Raw genomic sequence first — 21,234 nt, forward strand, 5'->3', positions numbered from 1 at the left:
CTGCAAGAAGATCCAACCTCTCCATTCTGAAGGAAATCAGCCCTGAGTGCTCACTGGAAGGACAGATCCTGAAGCTGAGGCTCCAATACTTTGGCCACCTCCCTGGAAAAGACCCTGATGTTGGGAAAGACGGAGTGCGCAAGGAGAAGGGGACAACGGAGGACGAGATGGTGGGACAGTGTTCTCGAAGAGACCAGCATGAGTTTGACCAAGCTGCGGGAGGCAGTGGAAGACAGGAGGGCCTGGCGTGCTCTGGTCCAGGGGGCCACGAAGAGTCGGACGCAACTAAATGACTAAACAACAACAACAACAATGGGAGTTGTGGTCCAAAACACCTGCGGTTCACCAGATCGGGGGAAGGCTGCATTATAGGAGAGGTTAAGGAGAAACTTCCAGAGAGCTTCGCGAGTTCTGGACCATATCTCATTTGACATGTCCGCAGGGTTGCCACGAAAACAGTTTGGTATCCTCTGAACATCTGCTTTCTGTTCGATCAACAAACAAAGCGTCTCCCTTGTTGTGGGGAAAACCAACGCAATATGTTTACTTGCTCTTTACCCTTTTGCTCCCTTTCCTGTCCTAGCACCCCAAAATTAGGAGGTTGGAAGTCCTTTATGCGTCAAAAGAGGCTGCTGGTTCAGGCCACATCTAGTCCAGCATCCTGTTCTCACAGTGGCCAACCAGGTAACCCAATGAGAAGCCCGCAAGCAGGATTCGAACACAAGAGCTCTCTCCCCTTCCTGAGGTTTCCAGCAACTAGTATTCAGAAGCAGTTGCTGCCTCTGACTGTGGAGGCAGAGCTCATGGCTAATAAAAATAAAAATAAAATTTTTTATATCCCGCCCTTCCCAGCTGAAGCCAGGCTCAGAGCGGCTAACAACAGTAAAACGATAAAACATTCTAAAATAAATTCATTCTAAAATCAATTCTGAATCAAATTAATGGCAACCATTGGGCTAGAGTTCTGTGGGGATTGCCAAAGGAGGGGGTCAGACTGTGCCCTGGCCAAAGGCCTGGCGGAACAGCTCTGTCTTGCAGGCCCTGCGGAAAGATGTCAAGTCCCACAGGGCCCTAGTCTCTTGGGGCAGAGCGTTCCACTAGACTGGAGCCACAGCTGAAAAAGCCCTGGCTTTGGTCGAGGCCAGCCTAACCTCCCTGCGACCCGGGACCTCCAAGATGTTTTTGTTTGAAGACTGTAAGGTCCTCCGTGGGACATACCAGGAGAGGCAGTTCTGTAGGTACGAGGGTCCTAGGCCGTATAGGGCTTTAAAGGAAAAACCAGCACCGTAAACCTGACCCTGTACTCCACCGGGAGCCAGTGTAGCTGGTATAGCACCGGGTGAATGGGATCCCACGGCAAGGATCCAGTGAGGAGTCTTGTCGCGACATTCTGCACCAGCTGGAGTTTCTGGGTCAGTCTCAAGGGCAGCTCCACGTAGAGTGAGTTACAATAATCAAGTCTGGAGGTGACCGTCGCGTGGATCACAGTGGCTAGGTCAGGGTGAGAGAGGTAATAGCCATGGATAGTCCTCTCCTCCTCTGTCAATTTGTCCCATCCTCTTTTAAAGCCATCTAGACTGGCGACCTTCTATTACTGTGTTCAATTATTTTCTATTACTGTGTTCTATTATTAGTGATGTATGGAAGTGAGAGCTGGACCATAAAGAAGGCAGATCGCCGAAGAATGGATGCTTTTGAATTCTGATGCTGGAGGAGACTCTTGAGAGTCCCATGGACTGCAAGAAGATTCAACCTCTCCATTCTGAAGGAAATCAGCCCTGAGTGCTCACTGGAAGGACAGATCCTGAAGCTGAGGCTCCAAGACTTTGGCCACCTCTTGAGAAGAGAAGACTCTCTGGAAAGGACCCTGATGTTGGGAAAGATGGAGGGTGCAAGGAGAAGGGGACGATGGAGGACGAGATGGTGGGACAGTGTTCTTGAAGCTACCAGCATTGAGTTTGACCAAACTGCGGGAGGCAGTGGAAGACAGGAATGCCTGCCGTGCTCTGGTCCAGGGGGTCACAAAGAGTTGGGCACGACTAAACGACTAAACAACAACAATTATTTTCCAGTAACCAAATGCCGATCCCTGCAGCTCTATCCCTGCATTCCTGCTCCCTTCCACACCGCTTCTCACCTGAACGATTCGCCTCTGGTTTGGCATCCTCTGGCAATGCCCTCAAGTACCAGGAGCAACGTCAGGAGGTGCCCGGCTGTCTCCGTGCCCATCCTGTGGGATGCTGGAGCGATCAGGCCAGTGGAAGTGCAACAACCCATTGATATATCATCTCAGCTCCCCTCCCCACAGGGCAGAGAGCAACAGGAATCACATCCCACGGAGTACCTTTGCCCCGACCAAGATGATTAAACATGTACCTCCGTTAGCCAGCCCCACCCTGCCCCACCTCCGAAGAGAGCTGCCCATCCACACTTTAAGTCCCGAGTTTCCGTGTGGGGTGGCAACGATCTGGAGGAGGGTGGGCAGGGAGAGGTTTTGTGGCACGGGGGAATCTAAGGCATTAAAACTCTACTATTCAATGGTTCTATCTGCTCCACATCCTAAACTGCTCACATTTGCAGATCTCGCCACCAGGATTCTAAGCCAGATTGTGCCACACACGATTGATGGGATGAAACAAATGAAAGCTCAGCATCTTAATCTCAGGATCGTGGGTTTGAGCCCCCACGCAGGACAAAAGAATCCTCAATTGCAGGGGGTTGGACTCGATGACCCTCGTGGTCCGTTCCAATGCTACAATTCTAGGGGGAGGGGGAAAGATTAGATAACACAAATCTAATGTCACCCCGTAGAAAGACTTTAATGCGCAGAATAGGGGGCCTTCATTTGCAGAGTTTTGCTGATGTGTGAACACTGGAGAGCGGCAACACAGCCTATGTTTAAAGCACCCCTCCAATAATCCTGGGATCTCAGGTTGGTTAAGGGTGCTGGGAGCGCTAGCTCTGTGAGGATTAAGCTACAGTTCCCAGGATTCTCTGTGTGTGCTTTATACGGTGTGTATAAGGGACGCGGGTGGCGCTGTGGGTTAAACCACAGAGCCTAGGACTTGCCGATCAGAAGGTTGGCGGTTCGAACCCCTGCAACGGGGTGAGCTCCTGTTGCTTGGTCCCTGCTCCTGCCAACCTAGCAGTTTGAAAGCACGTCAAAGTGCAAGTAGATAAATAGGTACCGCTCCGGCGGGAAGGTAAACGGCGTTTCCGTGCGCTGCTCTGGTTCGCCAGAAGCGGCTTAGTCATGCTGGCCACATGACCCGGAAGCTGTACGCCAGCTCCCTCGGCCAATAAAGCGAGATGAGCGCCACAATCCCAGAGTCGGCCACAACTGGACCTAATGGTCAGGGGTCCCCTTTACGCAGCCATATATTGAAAAGCAGAGGAACACTGCAAGGCACTGCAAAGCCTCCCAGCCTTTCATCGAGTGCTAATGTGTTTAGACTCAGGGCTGGCCAGAACATGGTGGCAGCGATACCCTTCCAAGTCTCTTGCGTGCCAAGGATATGTCACGGTGACTGAACCTTGGGATGGATCCAGGGGAACCCTTTGCCATCGTCACCAACAGATAAGAGATAGAGAACATCATCTTGGGGCAACCACCCATAATAAACTAGGTTGGGCCGATAAACAAATTGCAACACATCGCTGTTTCCATGGCTGCCTGCTTTCTTTCTTGGGACATCTAGCTAGGGCAGCGGACAGCCTTGCCTCCCTGCAGTGCAAGAGTCATCCCTGAAAAGCAGAAACTCCCTGCACCGTCGGCTGGTTTTGGTTCTGCCACTCCTTGGATCAAGGGTGGGCATCCAGATACAGTGGTACCTCGGGTTACATACGCTTCAGGTTACATACGCTTCAGGTTACACACTCCGCTAACCCAGAAATAGTGCTTCAGGTTAAGAACTTTGCTTCAGGATAAGAACAGAAATTGGGCTCCGGCAGCGCAGCAGCAGCAGCAGCAGCAGCAGGAGGCCCCATTAGCTAAAGTGGTGCTTCAGGTTAAGAACAGTTTCAGGTTAAGAACGGACCTCCGGAACGAATTAAGTACTTAACCCGAGGTACCACTGTATTGCTAGACTACAACTCCCATCAAAAATGCTGGCTGGGTATGTTAGATGTGGCCCAAAACAGCCAGGGAGCACCATTGCGCTGGACCAAAATACACTTTTTGGGGTCTTGCACTCTGTGTGAATCAGCTGGCTCGCGCCAGGATGTCAAATGGCAATTGTTTTTTGGTCTCGTGCTCTTGCCTAGGTCAGTTGCTTCCCACAAGAGCTTGGGACCAAAAAAAAAATGAGCGTACCTATTTTGATCAGTGGGATGTTGGCAGGTATAGTCCCTTGACTATCCACCAAGCCCACTTCCCACCATTTCTCTTCTTTCTGGTCCAGGTCCTGTTTGTGGGTTTCTCACAGGGTCATCTGGCTGGCCACTGTGAGAACAGAATGCCAAACTAAATGGGCCGCCCTTTTGCCCAATTCAGCTACCGCTGCTGCTGGGGTTCTTCTTGTGTTCATACCTTGCTTTCTCCTCTGTCTTTCCAAGAGATTTGTCGCAGAGAGCTGGGCTATAAAGAAGGCTGATCGCCGAAGAATTGATGCTTTTGAATTCTGGTGTTGGAGGAGACTCTTGGGAGTCCCATGGACTGCAAGAAGATCAAACCTCTCCATTCTGAAGGAAATCAGCCCTGAGTGCTCACTGGAAGGACAGATCCTGAAGCTGAGGCTCCCAGACTTTGGCCACCTCATGAGAAGAGAAGACTCCCTGGAAAAGACCCTGATGTTGGGAAAGGTGGAGGGCACAAGGAGAAGGGGACGACAGAGGACGAGATGGTGGGACAGTGTTCTCGAAGCGACCAGCATGAGTTTGACCAAACTGCGGGAGGCAGTGGAAGACAGGAGGGCCTGGCATGCTCTGGTCCAGGGAGTCACGAAGAGTCGGACACGACTAAACAACTAAACAACAACAACTGACTGGTACAAACATCAGAACGTCTCTTTTCAAACACGTGCAAGCTGCTTTTTTCCAGCACGTTCAAAAGCGGGTTTACGGCAACAGAATGGAAAGCTGAATCAACATAAAACCACAGCTCATGCGTCCATCAAATGTTTATTACGGTCAACCGGCCACTGAAGGAGTACAAAATAATTTTTTTAAAATACAAAATTGAAAGAACAAAAGTTAAAAACCCTGCAGTCTTAGACTTTATTTATTTAATCTGCAATCCCCATGCTCTTTTTGATGGCAATCTCATTTCCTTTCGTTGGTGGACATGGCTCAGTCCCTCCTAGCCTCATTTTCCAGGCTCAGTCATGAACAGCTACAAAGCAGGCCAGCTTCTTCCACCAGTCTGCTTGTGTGCCACATTCAAAAGAGTGCCTAGTCGCCATAAATAAATACAGAACAAGGGAAATTCGTCGCAGAGGTGAAAAATGGCTTGGTCAAGTTTCTGTAGAAACATCTTCTCTTCCCCATCGCAGCCTGAAGGGGCAGCAACATTTTCCCGCTCTGTCCCTGTTTCAAGAAGCTGTTCCAATGCTCTACACAGAAAGAAAATATTTTCATATCGTGTGTCGCGCCCAGCTTGAATCTCATCGCCGTGCTGCAACTCATCAGCAAATCGGCTGACTTCTCTGAAGAGCAGGAATATTGTGTGCCTTCTCAATCTGTTGCATTGTCCGATCGAAACAAGGGCATGGGATATAGACTCCTGCACCTGAAATCTGTTGAGGTGGCTACTGTTCAATACAACGTCTATGAGTCTTTCCACAGAGTCTTCCAGCTTCTTAAGACACTTCCCCAAAACCTGTCGAGATACATCAGCATCGCTTAATAACTCAGTTATGATGGCACAAACTGTCTGAGTCATAAAATCTGAGAAGGGGAGTTCGGGGAAACTATAGGCGGCAACCAGGCCATCGAGCAACCGAGAGAAAGAATCAGATATTGCGGAAGAATCCCTTCCGAGTTTTCCCAAGTCTGTTCTTAGACCTCCATGCACCGCCAGTTGCTTGAGCTCAAGGAAACGTCGTAGGAACTGTATGTGAGGAACCAAAGACTTGCTTGGGCCGGCACGGGAGTAAGTCAAAATGGGAAATACGGATGAAGCGTCGGACGCAGGACCGCGCTCGCTGTGGCTGAAGGTAGTTGAGGCATTTTGTGTGTCCGCCAGGTCCTCGTTTGAGACGCTGCACCCGGAATCTTCAAAATGGCCGGAGCGATCGTCCGCACGGACAAGGGCCAGAGCTTCATTGCTGGCGACGGCTGGATCCCTGTTCTCCAAACCGAACCCCGGGTAAACTTTGCTCAGGAGGAGCTGCTGCCTCAGGTGAACCACTTCCGCTTCCAAAGCTTCCACTCGCGATTTCTCCCGGGGATCCTTTCCGGACACTATCCTGGCCAGGTGCTCCGCATGCTCCTTGCCGCTTACGCCGGGCGGCTTCGAACGCAAGACCGCCAGGGCCAGGGCCAGGCGCGAGGCTTCCAGGAACCACGATGCGCGTCCGCCATCTTCTGTCCCCAAAAGCGGAGGCCCCGGCGTCCGGTCTGAAGTGGGGGTCAGTCGCCATAATCCAGGCCCCAGGCGCTCCTGGCCTTGTCGGTCAGAAGGCCCAAGGTGGCCGCCAGAGAGCGCCACGGTGGCCCGAGGCAGAGACAGCCCCAAAAGAAAAAGGCCCTTTTAAGAGAATTTTTTTCTAATTTTTTCCCTTGGTTATATGTCTTTTCTTTTTCCTTTGTATTTTCTTCTGTTGTAAATATGTATGTTTTCTAATTTGTACTTGATAAAAATTATTTGTTAATTATTATTTTTTAAAAGGCCCTTTTTCTGCACAGTCGCATATAAACAAGGACTTATTGTTTCTTAAACTGCCGGTATTGTTTCTTAAACTGCCGGTTTCTTTAACGGCCAGTATTAATCGTGCTTTTTTGGGCGTGTGTGCATGTATGTGCAAAAAAAATGATTATACAGCACATATAAAATATATTTATGTTTACATGTTATATGTTTATATATATGTAAATATATATATATAGTTATATATATGTATATGATATATAAATTTATATAACGTATATATGGACCTCTTTATATCTCTGTATAAATACCTATAGGTCCATACACACGTTTTTTATTACTATTATTTTTGTCCAAATTGGGGCCATAATCCGCGGCCTTTGGAGCCTCCTCCTCCCCCGGGGCTATTTATACCGCGCCCTCGAGAGGCGCCTCAGGGCGGCCTACAAGGCCCCGAGCGGGAACCGCCTCAGGGACACGTGACTTCGGGGGAAAAAAGGAACAGGCCCCGCCTCCCGCTGGGGGACGCTCGACTCTTTTTTAAAAAAAACTATCTCTTCGCGGGCGTCATAGCGAAGCGCATGACGTCATCGCCGCAGCCAGGTTCGCCGAGGGGGCGGGAAAAAAAGCGCTTCGGGCGCGCGCGCGCGCGTCACGTGATACGTCTCGGCGCCCGAGCGTGCTGCTCCAGCTTCGGCCTTGGTCACGTGACGCTGAGGCGCGGCGCCGGCCTCCCTCTGCAACGCTCGAGGGGAGTCGGGTAAGCGCGCGCATGCGCACGGGAAGGAAAAAGAAAAAACCCGCACACGTGACATGCGTGAAAGGGAAACGGGACGCCGGGCGCTCACGTACGGAGGCTCGACTGCGCCTGCGCGACGCCTCGTGTTTTTTTTTTAACCTTCTCTACCCGCCTTTCCCCCGCCACGTGACCTCTCCTCCTCCTCCCCGGCCTGCCTTTGGGCGCCCGCGTCACGTGACCGGGAGGAGGGCGGCCATCTTGGTTACAAACACAAACAAGCGGCGAGAGGAGGAAGGAGAGCGAGAGAAGCGGAGCCGTAGACGCCGCTGCGGCCTCCTCCTCTTTCCCCTCTCCCGTCCCCCCCTCTCCTCCTCCTCTTCCTCCTCCACCCCGCGCGCGCGGAGCAGTTGCGGGTAAGAGACGCCGAGGGGCCGCCGCCGCCCCCCTCCCCCCCCGTCGCCATGGGAACCGGGGAGCCCCCACCCCACTCCTCCCTCGGGGCCCCGCCCTCCCCCGTCGCCATGGAGAGGGGCTCCCCCCTTCGCAGCACCCCCCAAAACACACACACGCCGCCGAGGGAGAGCCAGGGCCCCGCCCCCTCCGGTCCCCGGGCCGCCCCTCCCCCCTCTCCTGCGCCTCATGGAGACGCAGGGGACCCCCCGCCCCCCAAAAAAAGTGCCGGGCATCAGCGCTTTGCTCCGTCCTGGGAGCCTTTGCATTGCGCCTCCCGTTCCCCTGCACGCCCTTCCTTTTTTAAAAAAAACGGGGGCCCCCCTCTGCTGCACCCCCGGGCCCCCCTCGCTCTCGTGCATGGCGGCGGAGGTCGCCCTCCTACGTGTGCATGCAAAGCCCCGATGCCCCTTGCTTTTGCTGCTGCAAAAAAAATGCCCAACCCAACCCCATTCGCCTTGCATCCCTGCTTGCATTGTGCCCTTGCCGCGCTCGCCCTGCGGAGGCCCGTGGCACGTTTTTGCAAGCAGGGGGGGAAGCCCCCGGGGCAGGACGGACTTGAGACTCTCTCCCCCCGCCCCGGCTACCCCTAGGGCTCGCCCTGGGGTTCCCCGGTGCCCGTGCAAAGAGGAAGGGTGCGGGGTGGCTCCGGCGCCCCTGAAGGCTTGGCCGCTTCGCCACTCCCCTCCTGTCATGCTTGCGGAGACCTCGAAATGACGCGGGCTGCGAGAGGATTGCCGTGGTTCCCTGCAACGCTCCCTGCTCCTTAGGAAGAGATTTGGGGAGCGCCTGTGCGCGCGCAGATCAAAGAGATCCGCAGTTCGGTGGAGTTCCAAGTTCAGTGTCGGGACAGGATCCCGTAAGGTCACCAGCCTGCAGAAAGCTATTGCATGACAGACAAACGCTTCTTGGGCAAGGCAGAGTGAAGATAGATGACTGTGGCATTCTCTTGCTAAATGACCCGTAATAATTTGCATCCACAAACTCCGGTGCCAAAATGCCTTTGAGAAGCCGAGTGTGATATGTGGGGCTTTGGGGAGTCCTGGTTTCCTTTCTTATAGTCTCCTCCTCAAATATTATTCCCTTCCTGCCTGTTGAGTTAGTTTTGATGCCACCTCCTTGTAAAGTTTGGGTGTCTAACTCGCAGGTGGACATCTGTATACGGAAGTTTTCTGTAACAGGGCACAATGTTTTGACCTGTGCGGCAACAGCTTCTGTTGCCTGGGCTGTGTGGCTGGTTTGCGGGAAAAGGTGGTTCTCTGCAACCCTGTAATGTGGTAGCAAAAAACTCCTTTAAGAGATTTTAAAAGGCAGTTTGGCAGTGGGGAGTTTCATGTCTACTGCCCAATCTTTGATTACTTACTTGTGCAAACAGTCAATATAGGAATAACTCGCTCCCAGTATTACAGCCTTGGGACATACCCTGAATGCCAGTGTACTTGGTTGTGGGTGGCTTGTGTTGAAGTCTGGCTTTCTGTCCAACAAGCTCTTGTTCTGTGATAAAGTCAGGGGCATGTGTGTGGTGCTGGTTGCCATATCTGAAACAGATACAGCAGGATTGGAGTGTGTATGGCAGGGGTAGACAACCTAAGGCCCGTGGGCCAGATATCGCCCAATCGCCTTCTCAATCTGGCCTGCGGACAGTCCGGGAATCAGCATGTTTTTACATGAGTAGAATGTGTCCTTTTATTTAAAATGCATCTCTGGGTTATTTGTGGGGACTGCCTGGTGTTTTTACATGAGTAGAATGTGTGCTTTTATTTCAAATGCATCTCTGGGTTATTTGTAGGACATAGGAATTCGTTCATTATTATGTTTTTCAAAATATAGTCCAGCCCACCACATGGTCTGAGGGACGGTGGACCGGCCCACGGCTGAAAAAGGTTGCTGACCCCTGGTGTATGGTGTAGGCGACGCTGAGTTAGGCAGAGCAATGGTCTGACTCTGTATAAGGTGGCTTTCTATGCAAACCATCAGAGAGCAGATATATTTTGGAGATTGCTTACCTCTTGGGGGGGAAATAAACAGAGAATAGATTTAGAAAGCTGTACACAGTGCTGGGAGTGTTGAATAGATTCACGCATTGTTGGACCACAATGCAGCGGATGCAAAGATATTTGCTGGTCTGACTGCAACAACTCACTTTCAACCTTCTGTGGTCTTAAAAGGGAAAGCTTTCTTTCTTTTTAAAGAGAAGCCTCTTCCTGCCTGGAGGTGGTGACAAGTTGACATGTCTGTTATTAGGTTGTGGTGGACACGTTTTGTGCAGTGTGCTATTAACCTGTGGAATTCATTGCTGCAAGGTATAGTAATTGCCGCCATGCTGGGTGGACTTGCGTACGGTCATCTGTGGCAGTCACCACCCATTCCTCTATTGAGAAGCTGTTCCTCCCATTAGTAAATTTTGGTTGGGAACAAAGTTATTTTCATAATATTGTTGTTGGGATCTTGGCACTTGTGCGATGTTCAGATAGTCTTCTGAAATGCGCAGTTGCGCCTGGCAGAGGACGACAGCTTGTGTTCCCTGGTGTTGTGTGGTGGTTCTCCGTTGCTTCTTCTGGAGTTGGTGCTTCGTTGGCCAACCTGGTCTGGTGGGGCTCTTCCGTTCTTTGAATGGTGGGCAGACACTTCTGAGGCCACATCTGCACAGAGGAAGGAGAGGAAAGCAAAACAGTTCTTTGAGTTGAGTTTTAGGCACTCGGGAGACGAGCTCACCAAGATACATACATCCTTCCTGGATTTCTAGTGTCTGTGATCGGAAGTAAAATATTTCCTTGATGAAACCACACTTCATTAGGGGTCATGATTAATCAGATTGCCTTAGACACGACCACTTAATCCATTATTGTTCTGCAGCCACTAGTGGCCAGATCACACCTAGGGGGTGTGGTCCTGCATTGAGTTCACACAATTAACTGTGCTAACCCCTGGTTGTTTGAACTTGCAAAAGGGTGGCCAAAATGGCCCAGAGTTTTGCAGCGCTGAAACAGCTAAGGCGCATGGAGTGCCTTTCACTCGGCTTATGCCCCCTCCTGTGTGGAGAGAGCTTGTTGCAGCTCTGGTGGTGGCCTTTGGGTTAGGCGTCTGCAATGCACTGTGCATAGTGCGGCCTAGGACCTACGTATCGACGGGACCGCCTCTCCTGGTATGCCCCACGGAGGACCTTAAGGTCCACAAATGACAACATTTTGGAGGTCCCAAGTCACAAGGTGGTTAGGTTGGTCTCAACTAGGGCCAGGGCCTTTTCAGCACTGGCCCCCACTTAGTGGAACGCTCTGTCACAAGAGACCAGGGCCCTGCGGGACTTGACATCTTTCCGCAGGGCCTGCAAGACAAAGCTGTTACACCTGGCCTTTGGTTTGGACTCAGTCTGACCCTTATGTTTCCCTCCCCTTATGGTCTTGAACTATCGGCTATTTTAAAATGAGGCTGCATTTTAAATTACATTTTAACCTGTATTTTAAATTGCCCCCCCAATTATGTTTTTACTAAAATTTTATTGGTGTTAGCCGCCCTGAGCCCGGCTATGGCCGGAGAGGGCGGTGTATAAATAAAATTTATTATTATTATTATTTTGAAGACTTCCCAGAAACAGCACCGAGTTCAAGACGCAACCACTCTAAGGCTGCTAATTGGGACCTGGCACTGGCAACTTTTCTTATTGAGGCTTCAGAAGCCCCACTGGCTTCTGGTCTGTTTCGGAGCAATAGTGCCTTCCCTTAAAGCCCTCCGTGGTTTGGGAATCGTAATACTGGAGGGCACGTCTGCTCCCACTTCAAATCTGGCCATGCACAGACAACCCTTCTCTAGGCACCCATGAGCTAAAGCAGCCTTCCCCAACCAGGTGCCGCCAGGATGTTGTGGACTACAACTCCCATCATCCTGAGCTAGCAAGGCCTGATGATGCTGGCACTGCTGGTGGTTGTGGTCCGCAACAGCTGAAGGCGTCCAGTCGGTGAAAGCAGGCATAGGCAAACTCGGCCCTCCAGATGTTTAGGACTACAGCTCCCATCATCCCTAGCTAGCAGGACCAGTGGTCAGGGATGATGGGAGTTGTAGTCTCAAAAAACATATGGAGAGCCGAGTTTGCCTATGCCTGATCTAAAACAAGGCCTGCTTGTGGAGCTCTCTAGCCATGGAGCCTTGCTTCATGCTTTGGCTAATTAATACCCCTGCTATTTTGAACTGAAGAGTGGTGTGGCAAAGTTTTAAATGAAGTAAAAAAAAACAACAACACATGGAGACTGTGGACAGTCCTCTGGGGTTTTTTAGCTCTGTGTTGTGTCCTGGGTCCAAACTCTCTTCCTGCACATAGGAAGGTCTTGTCCCAGCTGAAGCTCATATGTAAATTGCCTTGAGACGGTGGTTTAGAAGGTGATTAATAAATCATTGAGAATAACAGTAGTACAGGGACGTGGGTGGCGCTGTGGGTTAAACCACAGAGTCTAGGACTTGCCGATCAGAAGGTCGGTGGTTCGAATCCCCGCAACGGGGTGAGCTCCCGTTGCTCGGTCCTGCTCCTGCCCACCTAGCAGTTCGAAAGCATGTCAAAGTGCAAGTAGATAAATAGGTACCCCTCCAGCGGCAAGGCAGACGGCGTTTCCGTGCGCAGCTCTGGTTCGCCAGAAGCGGCTTAGTCATGCTGGCCACATGACCCGGAAGCTGTACGCCGGCTCCCTCGGCCAGTAAAGCGAGATGAGCGCCGCAACCCCAGAGTCAGTCATGACTGGACCTAATGGTCAGGGGTCCCTTTGCCTTTAACAGTAGTACAGTGCTACCTCGGGTTAATTCGTTGCGGAGGTCCGTTCTTAACCTGAAACTGTTCTTAACCTGAAGCACCACTTTAGCTAATGGGGCCTCCTGCTGCCGCCGCGCGATTTCTGTTCTCATCCTGAAGCAAAGTTCTTAACCCAAGGTACTATTTCTGTGTTCGCGGAGTCTGTAACCTGAAGCGTATGTAACCTGAGGTACCACTGTAGCAAGCTTGGAAATGCTGGCCCAGCTCCCAGCATTAAAACCAGCCTTTGACCAACCTGGAGACTACATCTCCCATCATGCCCAGCCAGCAGAGTTGTGTAGTGCTGGGGCTGATGGGATTTGCAGCCCCAAATGCCTGGAGGGCACCAGTCTGGGAAAAGCTGATTCAAGAAAGACATTGTGGATGAGACTGGAGAGACGCGTTCACCGTTTGCAAGCAAAGTCAGCCAGAGTTCATATATGTTCATTGCAGCGCTAGCGTCCTCGTTGGTCTGAAGTGCTAAATGGCATGTGACAAGCCAAATATTACATATTAGAAGCGATTAAAAAGTTGAGATGCATAATATACGGACCGCGATTCTTCGGTGCCTATTAGGAATTCCTTGATTTTCCGTAAGTGGTTTTTCTTAGAAGTTCCTCGTGTTCCAAGTCATTGGAGTTCTCTTCGTCTCACCTCTGGAACGTCACCAAGGGGCTGGAGCGATGTTTGGACGTTGGGAAAGGTTTCAATGTTTGGGGCTTTCCGTTTAGGGAAATGGCTAGTAAAGCCAGGGGGACGACATGATAGAGGCGTGTTAAGATTACGCACAATGTGAGGAAAGCAGCTAGGGTCATCATATGACTGACGAACGTTGGAAGCTTCAGGAGAGTGAGGAGAAAGTCCTTCGTAACAGCACATGGTTAAGCTTTGTCATTTGGTCTTTCTAGGTCGGTGGTGTCAAAACTTGTTTCAAAGAGGGCCAGATTTGATGAAGTGAAGGGCCATGGGTGCCAACCACAGTTGTTGACCTTTTTTTAGGATTTTACCCCAGGAAATAAACGGCCACAGGGGCCGGGTTAAACCAACCGGCGGGCTGGATTAGGCCCCCGAAACAGACTTTGCATATGCTTGTGCCAGGTGTACTGGAGGCTACCATTTTGCTTTTAAAAGAGAATTAGGTAAAGTCATGGAAGAGAAGGCTCTGATCTACCTCTGCTGCTGAAGGCAGTATATCTCTGAACAGTAAAGGGATGCGGGTGGTGCTGTGCTCTAAAGCACTGAGCCTCTTGGGCTTGCCGATCAGATGTTTGGCGGTTCGAATCTCTGCAACGGAGTAAGCTCCTGTTGCTCTGTCCCAGCTCCTGCCAACCTAGCAGTTCAAAAGCACACCAGCGCAAGTAGATAAATAGGTACCACTGTGGCGGGGAGGTAAACGGCGTTTCCATGCGTTCTGTTTTCCATCACGGTGTTCCGTTGCGCCAGAAGCGGTTTAGTCATGCTGGCCACATGAGCCGGAAAGCTGTCTGTGAACAAAATGCCGTCTCCCTCGGCCTGAAAGAGAGATGAGCGCCACACTCCATAATCGCCTTTGGTTGGACTTAACCATCCAAGAGTCCTTTTATCTTATCTCTGAACAGCAGATCCTGGGAATCTCAAGTGGGGAGGGGGCTTCTGTTGTTGCGCTCGGGTCCTGTTTGCAGATTTCCCTTTGGAACATCTGGTTGACCAGCGTGAGAACAGGATTCTGGGCTAGATTGGGAGCTTGGTGGGCCTTTGGCCTGATCCAGCTGCTCTGCTTTAGGGCTCATCTTATGGACTCTGGATAAATAGTTCAGTTCTAAAGAATTGATCGGTAAACTTAAGGAAGAATCCCAGATAGTATTTCAAGACGATTGAAGGGAATGAATGATCCAAATAAATAGCAACACACTTTAAAAATATTGTGCATGTAAAAAAAATAGAGTTGGTTGTTCCTTCTGTTTGGTCACCCGATATCTTCCATTTGGGCTTCTCTGTCCAGTCTAGACATGAAACCTCTGGCTGTGTCTGAGAGGGAAGAGGTGGTTGGGAAGCTGGATCTGCAAGCAGGACCAAGGAGAAAGACTCTCCTCCGGTGTTGGGGATAATAATAATAATAATATAATAATAATAATAATAATAATAATAATAATAATAATAATAATAATAAATAATTTTATTTATACCCTGCCCTCCCTGGCCAGAGCTGGGCTCAGGGCGGCTAACACCAGTAAAATTACAATAAAAAACCCACAATTTAAAATACAGGTTAAAATATAATTTAAAATGCAGCCTCATTTTAATAGAAGCCCATAGATCAAAACCATAAGGGGAGGGAAACATAAGGGTCAGTCCGAGTCCAAACCAAAGGCCAGGCGGAACAGCTCTATCTTGCAGGGCCTGCGGAAAGATGTCAAGTCCCGCAGGGCCCTAGTCTCTTGTGACAGAGCGTTCCTCCAAGTCGGGGCCAGAGCTGAAAAGGCCCTGGCCCTAGTTGAGACCAATCTAACCACCTTGTGACCTGGGACCTCCAAGGTGTTGACATTTGTGGACCTGAAGGTCCTCCGCGGGGCATACCAGGAGAGGCGGTCCTGTAGGTACGTGGGTCCTAGGGCTTTAAAGGTCAAAGCCAGCACCTTAAACCTGACCCTGTACTTCACCGGGAGCCAGTGCAGTTAGTAAAGCACTGGGTGAATGTGATCCCACGGCAAGGAGCCCGTAAGGAGCCTTGCTGCTGGAGTTTCTGGGTCAACTTCAAGGACAGCCCCTTGTAGAGCAAATTACAATAATCAAGCCTGGAGGTGACCATCGTGTGGATCACTGTGGCCAGATCAGGGCGAGAAAGGTGCATTTATTGCACTTCTTACGTGCATTTCATCCCGGGGTGCCTGTGTTGGTTTTACAACAATATAAAACGCAACATTTAAGTTGGTTCAAAAATCTTTGCAACCAGAAGAGCAGTAAGGTGCAGTAATACAAAATATTGGGAGTGCCGACCATGGTTCTCTTTCCTAATGTATTTTGGATCTCCTGCTTCAAGCCTTGAGCTCCTTCAACCCCTCTCGGCTTTTACCTGCCCCCTTAAGAGCATTTCAGGTGTTGTATGTGGCGCTCAAGAGACAGGTGGAGTTGGGAGCCTGCCAGGTTGGATTTGGTCAGCCTCTCTTTGCTGCAGGCAAAGTCTGGTTTCCTCCATTGTTCACTCCACTCATCTGCCGTCAGCGGAAAAGTTCATGCTGCAGTGCTTTATCCTGAGCTACTGCAAAGCACCCTGCCCATCGTCTCAGCTGCGTGGCTGTCCTGCGTGGCGGATTTATTTGGTACCCTTCGCTTTGTCACTTGCGTGGGGTTTTTGTCCGCTCTGAAGCTCTGGCCATGGAACCAATAGCACAACATAGACTTCAGACCAGTCTGGGACGATACGTTGATAGGCCAGCCCTAGATTGCCAACCAGGCGCCCGTTTTTGGAAGCCGGAAAGCAGGACCTGAGTGCGAGAGTGCTCTGCTCTCCTGTGGTTTCCAGCAAAGAAGCAGTGGGAATGGAATGAAGAAGCTATGAGGGTTAGTAGACATTGATGGCAAAGTTCTACCTACATGACCAGAGTCTCTTCTTGATTTATAGTCTGCCATCCAGGATTTGGGGCTGGCTGTTCAATAATAATAATAATAATAATAATAATAATAATAATAATAATAATAATAATACAGCACACAGCCACACAGTTTGACCCCCTTGCAGGACAGGAGAGAGTGAGGAAGGCTTCCTAAAGAATTGGCTCCCTGCGGTCAGAGGACATGGGACACTTCTTGAAAGTTAGAACTGAACAGGCACCATACAACTGTACTGTTATAGGAATAAAACTTTCTCTCCCTTGAGAGTGAGCGAGGAAAAAAGTACCTTGTTGTTGTTGTTGATGATGATTCCTATTTTAAAAAATACATTTTTATTGGTTTTTTTAACATCATTTCCAACCATCATTTAACATAATTTCTTATCTTATACAATATTTTAGACTTCCGCCAACCACCCGTGAAGATTTTCCGTTCTTTATCCCTTGTTCTGCATTGTTCTGCATTTCTTAATTTCAACTATTACTTTTAATTATCATTGACTAATAAGTCACAACACAGTCTTTCTCGCAATATTTCAAATAATCCTCTTTACAGAACTACTAGCATAATCTGTTCATTACAGTTGCTTTTCTAATAGTTGAAATATTTGCTCCAGTCTTCTAAGAATCTCTGGTCCCGCAGGTTTCGAATCCTTCCTGTTAATTTATCTAATTCTGCACAGTCCATTAATTTTATCTGCCATTCTTGTTGGTGATGATTCCAATTCACTTTAATGCCCTATGGTCCGAGGCTGAACTTTTGATGTTGCCATGGTGGTGGTGGTGATTGGGGCGTGGGGGGCTCTTGTCTCTAGTTCTCCTGCTTGTTGGGTCTTTGTGAGCCGCCGATGAAAAGAACAAGCCCTTCTGAGATATCCAGCCTAGCATTTTGTTTCAAAGAGTTTCCATTTTCTGTGGGTGAAGAGATCTGGGTTTTGCCAAGCAGGTACCTCCGAGAAGCCCGCAAGCTGCCCACGGAGGTGACTGAATGCTCCCAAACTTTGAAAAGGTGCAGGAAGGAGCAACCCAAATGATCACATGGCCAGAGGGAAGCTGTAGGCTCAGTGGGATTGTCCAGTGAAACTGAACGATGGAGGATTCAGGATAAGGAAGATATTCTCACACGGCACATGTTAAAAAGCAGTGGAATTCACCAACACCATCAAATCATAGAATTGTAGGGACTTCTTGAGAGTTATCAGGTCCAACTAGATCATAAATGGCACATGGCCACCCAACCTCTGCTTAAAAACACTGCCACCTCTCGTGGAAACTGTTCCACTGTCAAACAGAGCTTATAGTCAGAAAGGTATTCAGGGTATTTAGTCGGAATCGCCTTCCTTGTCATTTGGATCCTGCCCTCTGGAGCAGCAGAAAACTAGCTTGCTCCATCTTCCATGTGATGACAGCCCTTCAGATACTTGAAGATGGCTGTCCTATCTCAGTCTCCTCTTTTCCAGGCTGAACATACCCAACTCCCTCAAATGTTCCTCATCAGGCTTGGTTTCCAGACCCTTTGATCATCCTGGTCTCCCTCTTCTTCACACCTTCCTGCTTGTCAATGTCCTTCTTAAACTGGGGTGCCCAGAACTGGACACAGGACTCCAGTTGGGGTCTGGCCAAGGCAGGTTAGAGTGGTACTATTACTTCCCTTGATCTGGACACTAGACTTCCATTGATGCAGCCTAGAATAGCATTGTCTTTGTCCATGGAGTGGACAGCATCTTAAAAAGCAGAGACATCACCTTGCCAACAAAGGTCCGTATAGTTAAAGCTCTGGTTTTCCCAGTAGTGATGTATGGAAGTGAGAGCTGGACCATCAAGAAGGCTGCTTTTGAATTCTGGTGCTGGAGGAGACTCTTGAGAGTCCCATGGACTGCAAGAAGATCCAACCTCTCCATTCGGAAGGAAATCAGCCCTGAGTGCTCACTGGAAGGACAGATCCTGAAGCTGAGGCTCCAAGACATTGGCCACCTCATGAGAAGAGAAAACTCCCTGGAAAAGAGCCTGATGTTGGGAAAGATGGAGGGCGCAAGGAGAAGGGACGACAGAGGACGAGATGGTGGGACAGTGTTCTCGAAGCTACGAACATGAGTTTGACCAAACTGCGGGAGGCAGTTGAAGACAGAAGTGTCTGGCGTGCTCTGGTCCAGGGGGTCACGAAGAGGCCGACACGACTAAACGACTCAACAACAACAACAAAGGCAATGGGAATCTGGTTGGCCACTCTGAGAACAGTATGCTGAGCTGAAATGGGCTCCCTCTGGCCCCTGGTCCCACTGATGGGTTCTTCGATCGATAGCCCTTTCCTACTGTTTCTCCCCAGCAGCTGTTGACTCGGGTGCATGTGCCGCCTTTGAAGATGGAGGGATTCTGTTCTCAGGAGCATCCAGCTTGAAACGGAGAGCCAGGGTCAGACCTCGCTTGACCACAAAGCTTGCTGGTGGTCTTGGGTCATTCGTTCATAATAGTCATAAGCCTGCCGTCACTGGGCGTGTCGCTTTACAGAGTACCGTGGTACCTCTGGTTGTGAACGGGATCCGTTCCGGAGCCCCGTTCACATCCTGAAGCGAATGCAACCTGCGCCTGCATGTGCACGGGTTGTGATTCGCCGCTTCTGCGCATGCGCGTGATGTCATTTAGAGCATCTGCGCATGCGCAAGCGGCGAAACCCAGAAGTAACGCATTTGGAGCTCAACCCAAAAACGCTTAACTTGAAGCTACTTCAACCCGATGTATGACTGTACAAGAGGGAAGGATTCTGACCTGCAGGGGTCGGGTGTGTGTGTGTGTGTGTGCGCATGTTCACGTTCCTGAAATTAACAGAGGGGGAGGCATTCCTTGATCCCATGGGCCTGAACTCACTTTTGCAGGAAAGAAGTCTGAGAAACCGAGGTAGATAGTGGTGACAGGAGATGAAGTTCTAGAGGCAAAATTAATAGGCGATAGACTAATAAAGGTAAAGGGACCCCTGACCATTAGGTCCAGTCGTTGCCGACTCTGGGGTTGCTGCGCTCACCTTGCTTTACTGGCCGAGGGAGCCGGCATACAGCTTCCGGGTCATGTGGCCAGCAGGACTAAGCCGCTTCTGGCGAACCAGACCAGCGCACGGAAACGCCGTTTACCTTCCCGCTGGAGCGGTACCTACTTATCTACTTGCACTTTGACATGCTTTTGAACTGCTAGGTGGGCAGGAAGACAGACTAATAGATAACATTAAAACTGGCAAATTGCTGGGTCCAGATGAGAGTTCTTAAAAGAACTCAAAGGTGAAATTGCTAGTCTTCTAACAAAAATACTTGCCCCTATGATCAGCCTCTACTGGAAACTAGCCACCGTAATTCCAGTTTTTAGAAGGGGGTCCAGGGGAATCGTGGAAATTACAGGCCGGTAGCTTAGTGTCTGACCCAGGAAAACTGGCGGTAATTATTGTTAAAGATTTAAAAAGCGTATAGAAGAAAATTCTTGTTGAATTAAGTAGAACCAGCGTGCCTTCTGCAAGAGCAAGTCCCGTCTCACGTGTTCCTTACAGTTCTTTGAGAGTGTCAACAACCATATAGATATAGAGACATAGTCCTCTTCTCTTCCATGAATTTGTCTAATCCTCTTTTAAAATCTGGGTTGGTCACCATCCCTGCCTCCTGTGGCAGCGAGTTCCATAGGTTAACTATGCGCTGGATGAAGAAGTAGTCCATGAGTTCTAGTGTTACGCGAGCGGGAAGGGAAAATCTCTCCATAGAATGGTAGACTTGGGAAGGACCCCAGAGATCATCTAGTCCAACCCTGTAGCGTTCCCAAAGCAAAGGAAGGATTGGACTCTGATTAATAAAATACACACGAGGCTTGACCAGCAAGACTCTGGGAGGAGTGTGTATAATAATTCCTGTCCACCCCTCGGCCCAGGTCGTTTTATTCACGAAAGAACTTTTACACAGTGTTTGTAAGGACCAATCAGATTTCCTCTGAGCATTTCAAAAAAACCCATGTGGGATAAAGTTAAAGTTAAAACTACAAAGAAACTATTTCTTTTTTGAGCATGCATATGCAGTTCAGAGTAAATAAAAGAGGAAGCAAGGAGGAATGCTTTTAGGGAACCCCGGAGGTCATAAACAAGCGGTAAACAGGAGAGGCAGGGTGGCAGTTTTTACTATCTCCTTCCTGATGGTACCTCGGGTTACATATGCTTCAGGTTACAGACTCCGCTAACCCAGATATAGTGCTTCAGGTTAAGAACTTTGCTTCAGGATGAGAACAGAAATCGTGCTCCGGTGGCGCAGCAGCAGTGGGAGGCCCCACTAGCTAAAGTGATGCTTCAGGTTAAGAACAGTTTCAGGTTAAGAACGGACCTCCGGAACGAATTAAGTACTTAACCCGAGGTACCGCTGTACTATCTTTATGTACTGAGGATGCCTGATGAAGCAACTGGCCTGTGTTTCAGAATGCTTATACGTGCCTGTCAGGCGTAGAGAAAGCAAATGGCAGAGGTGGAGAGAGGCCTGTGGGATTTGATCACAAATTATTGTCAATGAATCAAGCCCAGTCAACGCAATGCTTTCATCTCCGACACAAGGGTTTGCTTCGTATTTCAGAATTCCTCATAGTAATCCCACCTGACCACTACACAACCCCCTGCAATGCAGGAATCTCAACCAAAGCATCCGAGGCAGTTGGCCACCCAAGGAAGGAGAGAGTTTTGTCTAAACTTAAAAAGTCCCAATTGCACCAACCTTCTCCAAGGCAGGAGCCGGCTTGTGCAGTTCCCGATCTCCCAGCCCCATGCCGTCGGCCTACAGCCAGCTGAACTAAATAAGAATAATTTATTATTTATATCCCGCCTGTCTGGCTGGGCTTCCCCAGCCACTCTGGGCAGCTT

General features: G+C 49.8%; 3 protein-coding genes across 4 annotated transcripts in view; 1 reads left to right on the forward strand and 2 right to left on the reverse strand.

Annotated features, from left to right (window-relative positions):
* ZAN (zonadhesin) overlaps window positions 1–2,727 on the reverse strand; it is a 57,980-nt gene extending 55,253 nt beyond the window's left edge. Inside the window, exon 1 of the mRNA XM_081887334.1 lies at window positions 2,138–2,727. Coding sequence (XP_081743460.1) covers window positions 2,138–2,277 — 140 coding nt within the window. The 5' untranslated portion in view covers window positions 2,278–2,727. The remainder of the gene's footprint in view (window positions 1–2,137) is intronic.
* A 2,504-nt stretch (window positions 2,728–5,231) lies between these two features.
* MEI4 (meiotic double-stranded break formation protein 4) lies at window positions 5,232–21,139 on the reverse strand (the record flags this gene model as incomplete). The annotated part of the gene is made up of 2 exons (XM_081887335.1): window positions 5,232–6,685; window positions 21,089–21,139. 2 exons carry the CDS (start codon window positions 21,137–21,139, stop codon window positions 5,330–5,332), a joined length of 1,407 nt encoding a protein of 468 aa, XP_081743461.1. The 3' UTR covers window positions 5,232–5,329.
* Window positions 7,781–21,234, forward strand: part of GIGYF1 (GRB10 interacting GYF protein 1) — a 50,340-nt gene continuing 36,886 nt past the window's right edge. The window contains exon 1 of one of the 2 annotated variants that reach the window (XM_081886734.1): window positions 7,781–7,957. The gene's annotated coding sequence lies outside the window, so the exon portion shown is untranslated. The remainder of the gene's footprint in view (window positions 7,958–21,234) is intronic. The other variant, XM_081886735.1, reaches the window with a different exon arrangement.

Source organism: Podarcis melisellensis (genome assembly GCF_964234715.1).
Source record: "Podarcis melisellensis genome assembly, chromosome: 13".
In the NCBI taxonomy this organism is placed as follows: domain Eukaryota; kingdom Metazoa; phylum Chordata; class Lepidosauria; order Squamata; family Lacertidae; genus Podarcis; species Podarcis melisellensis.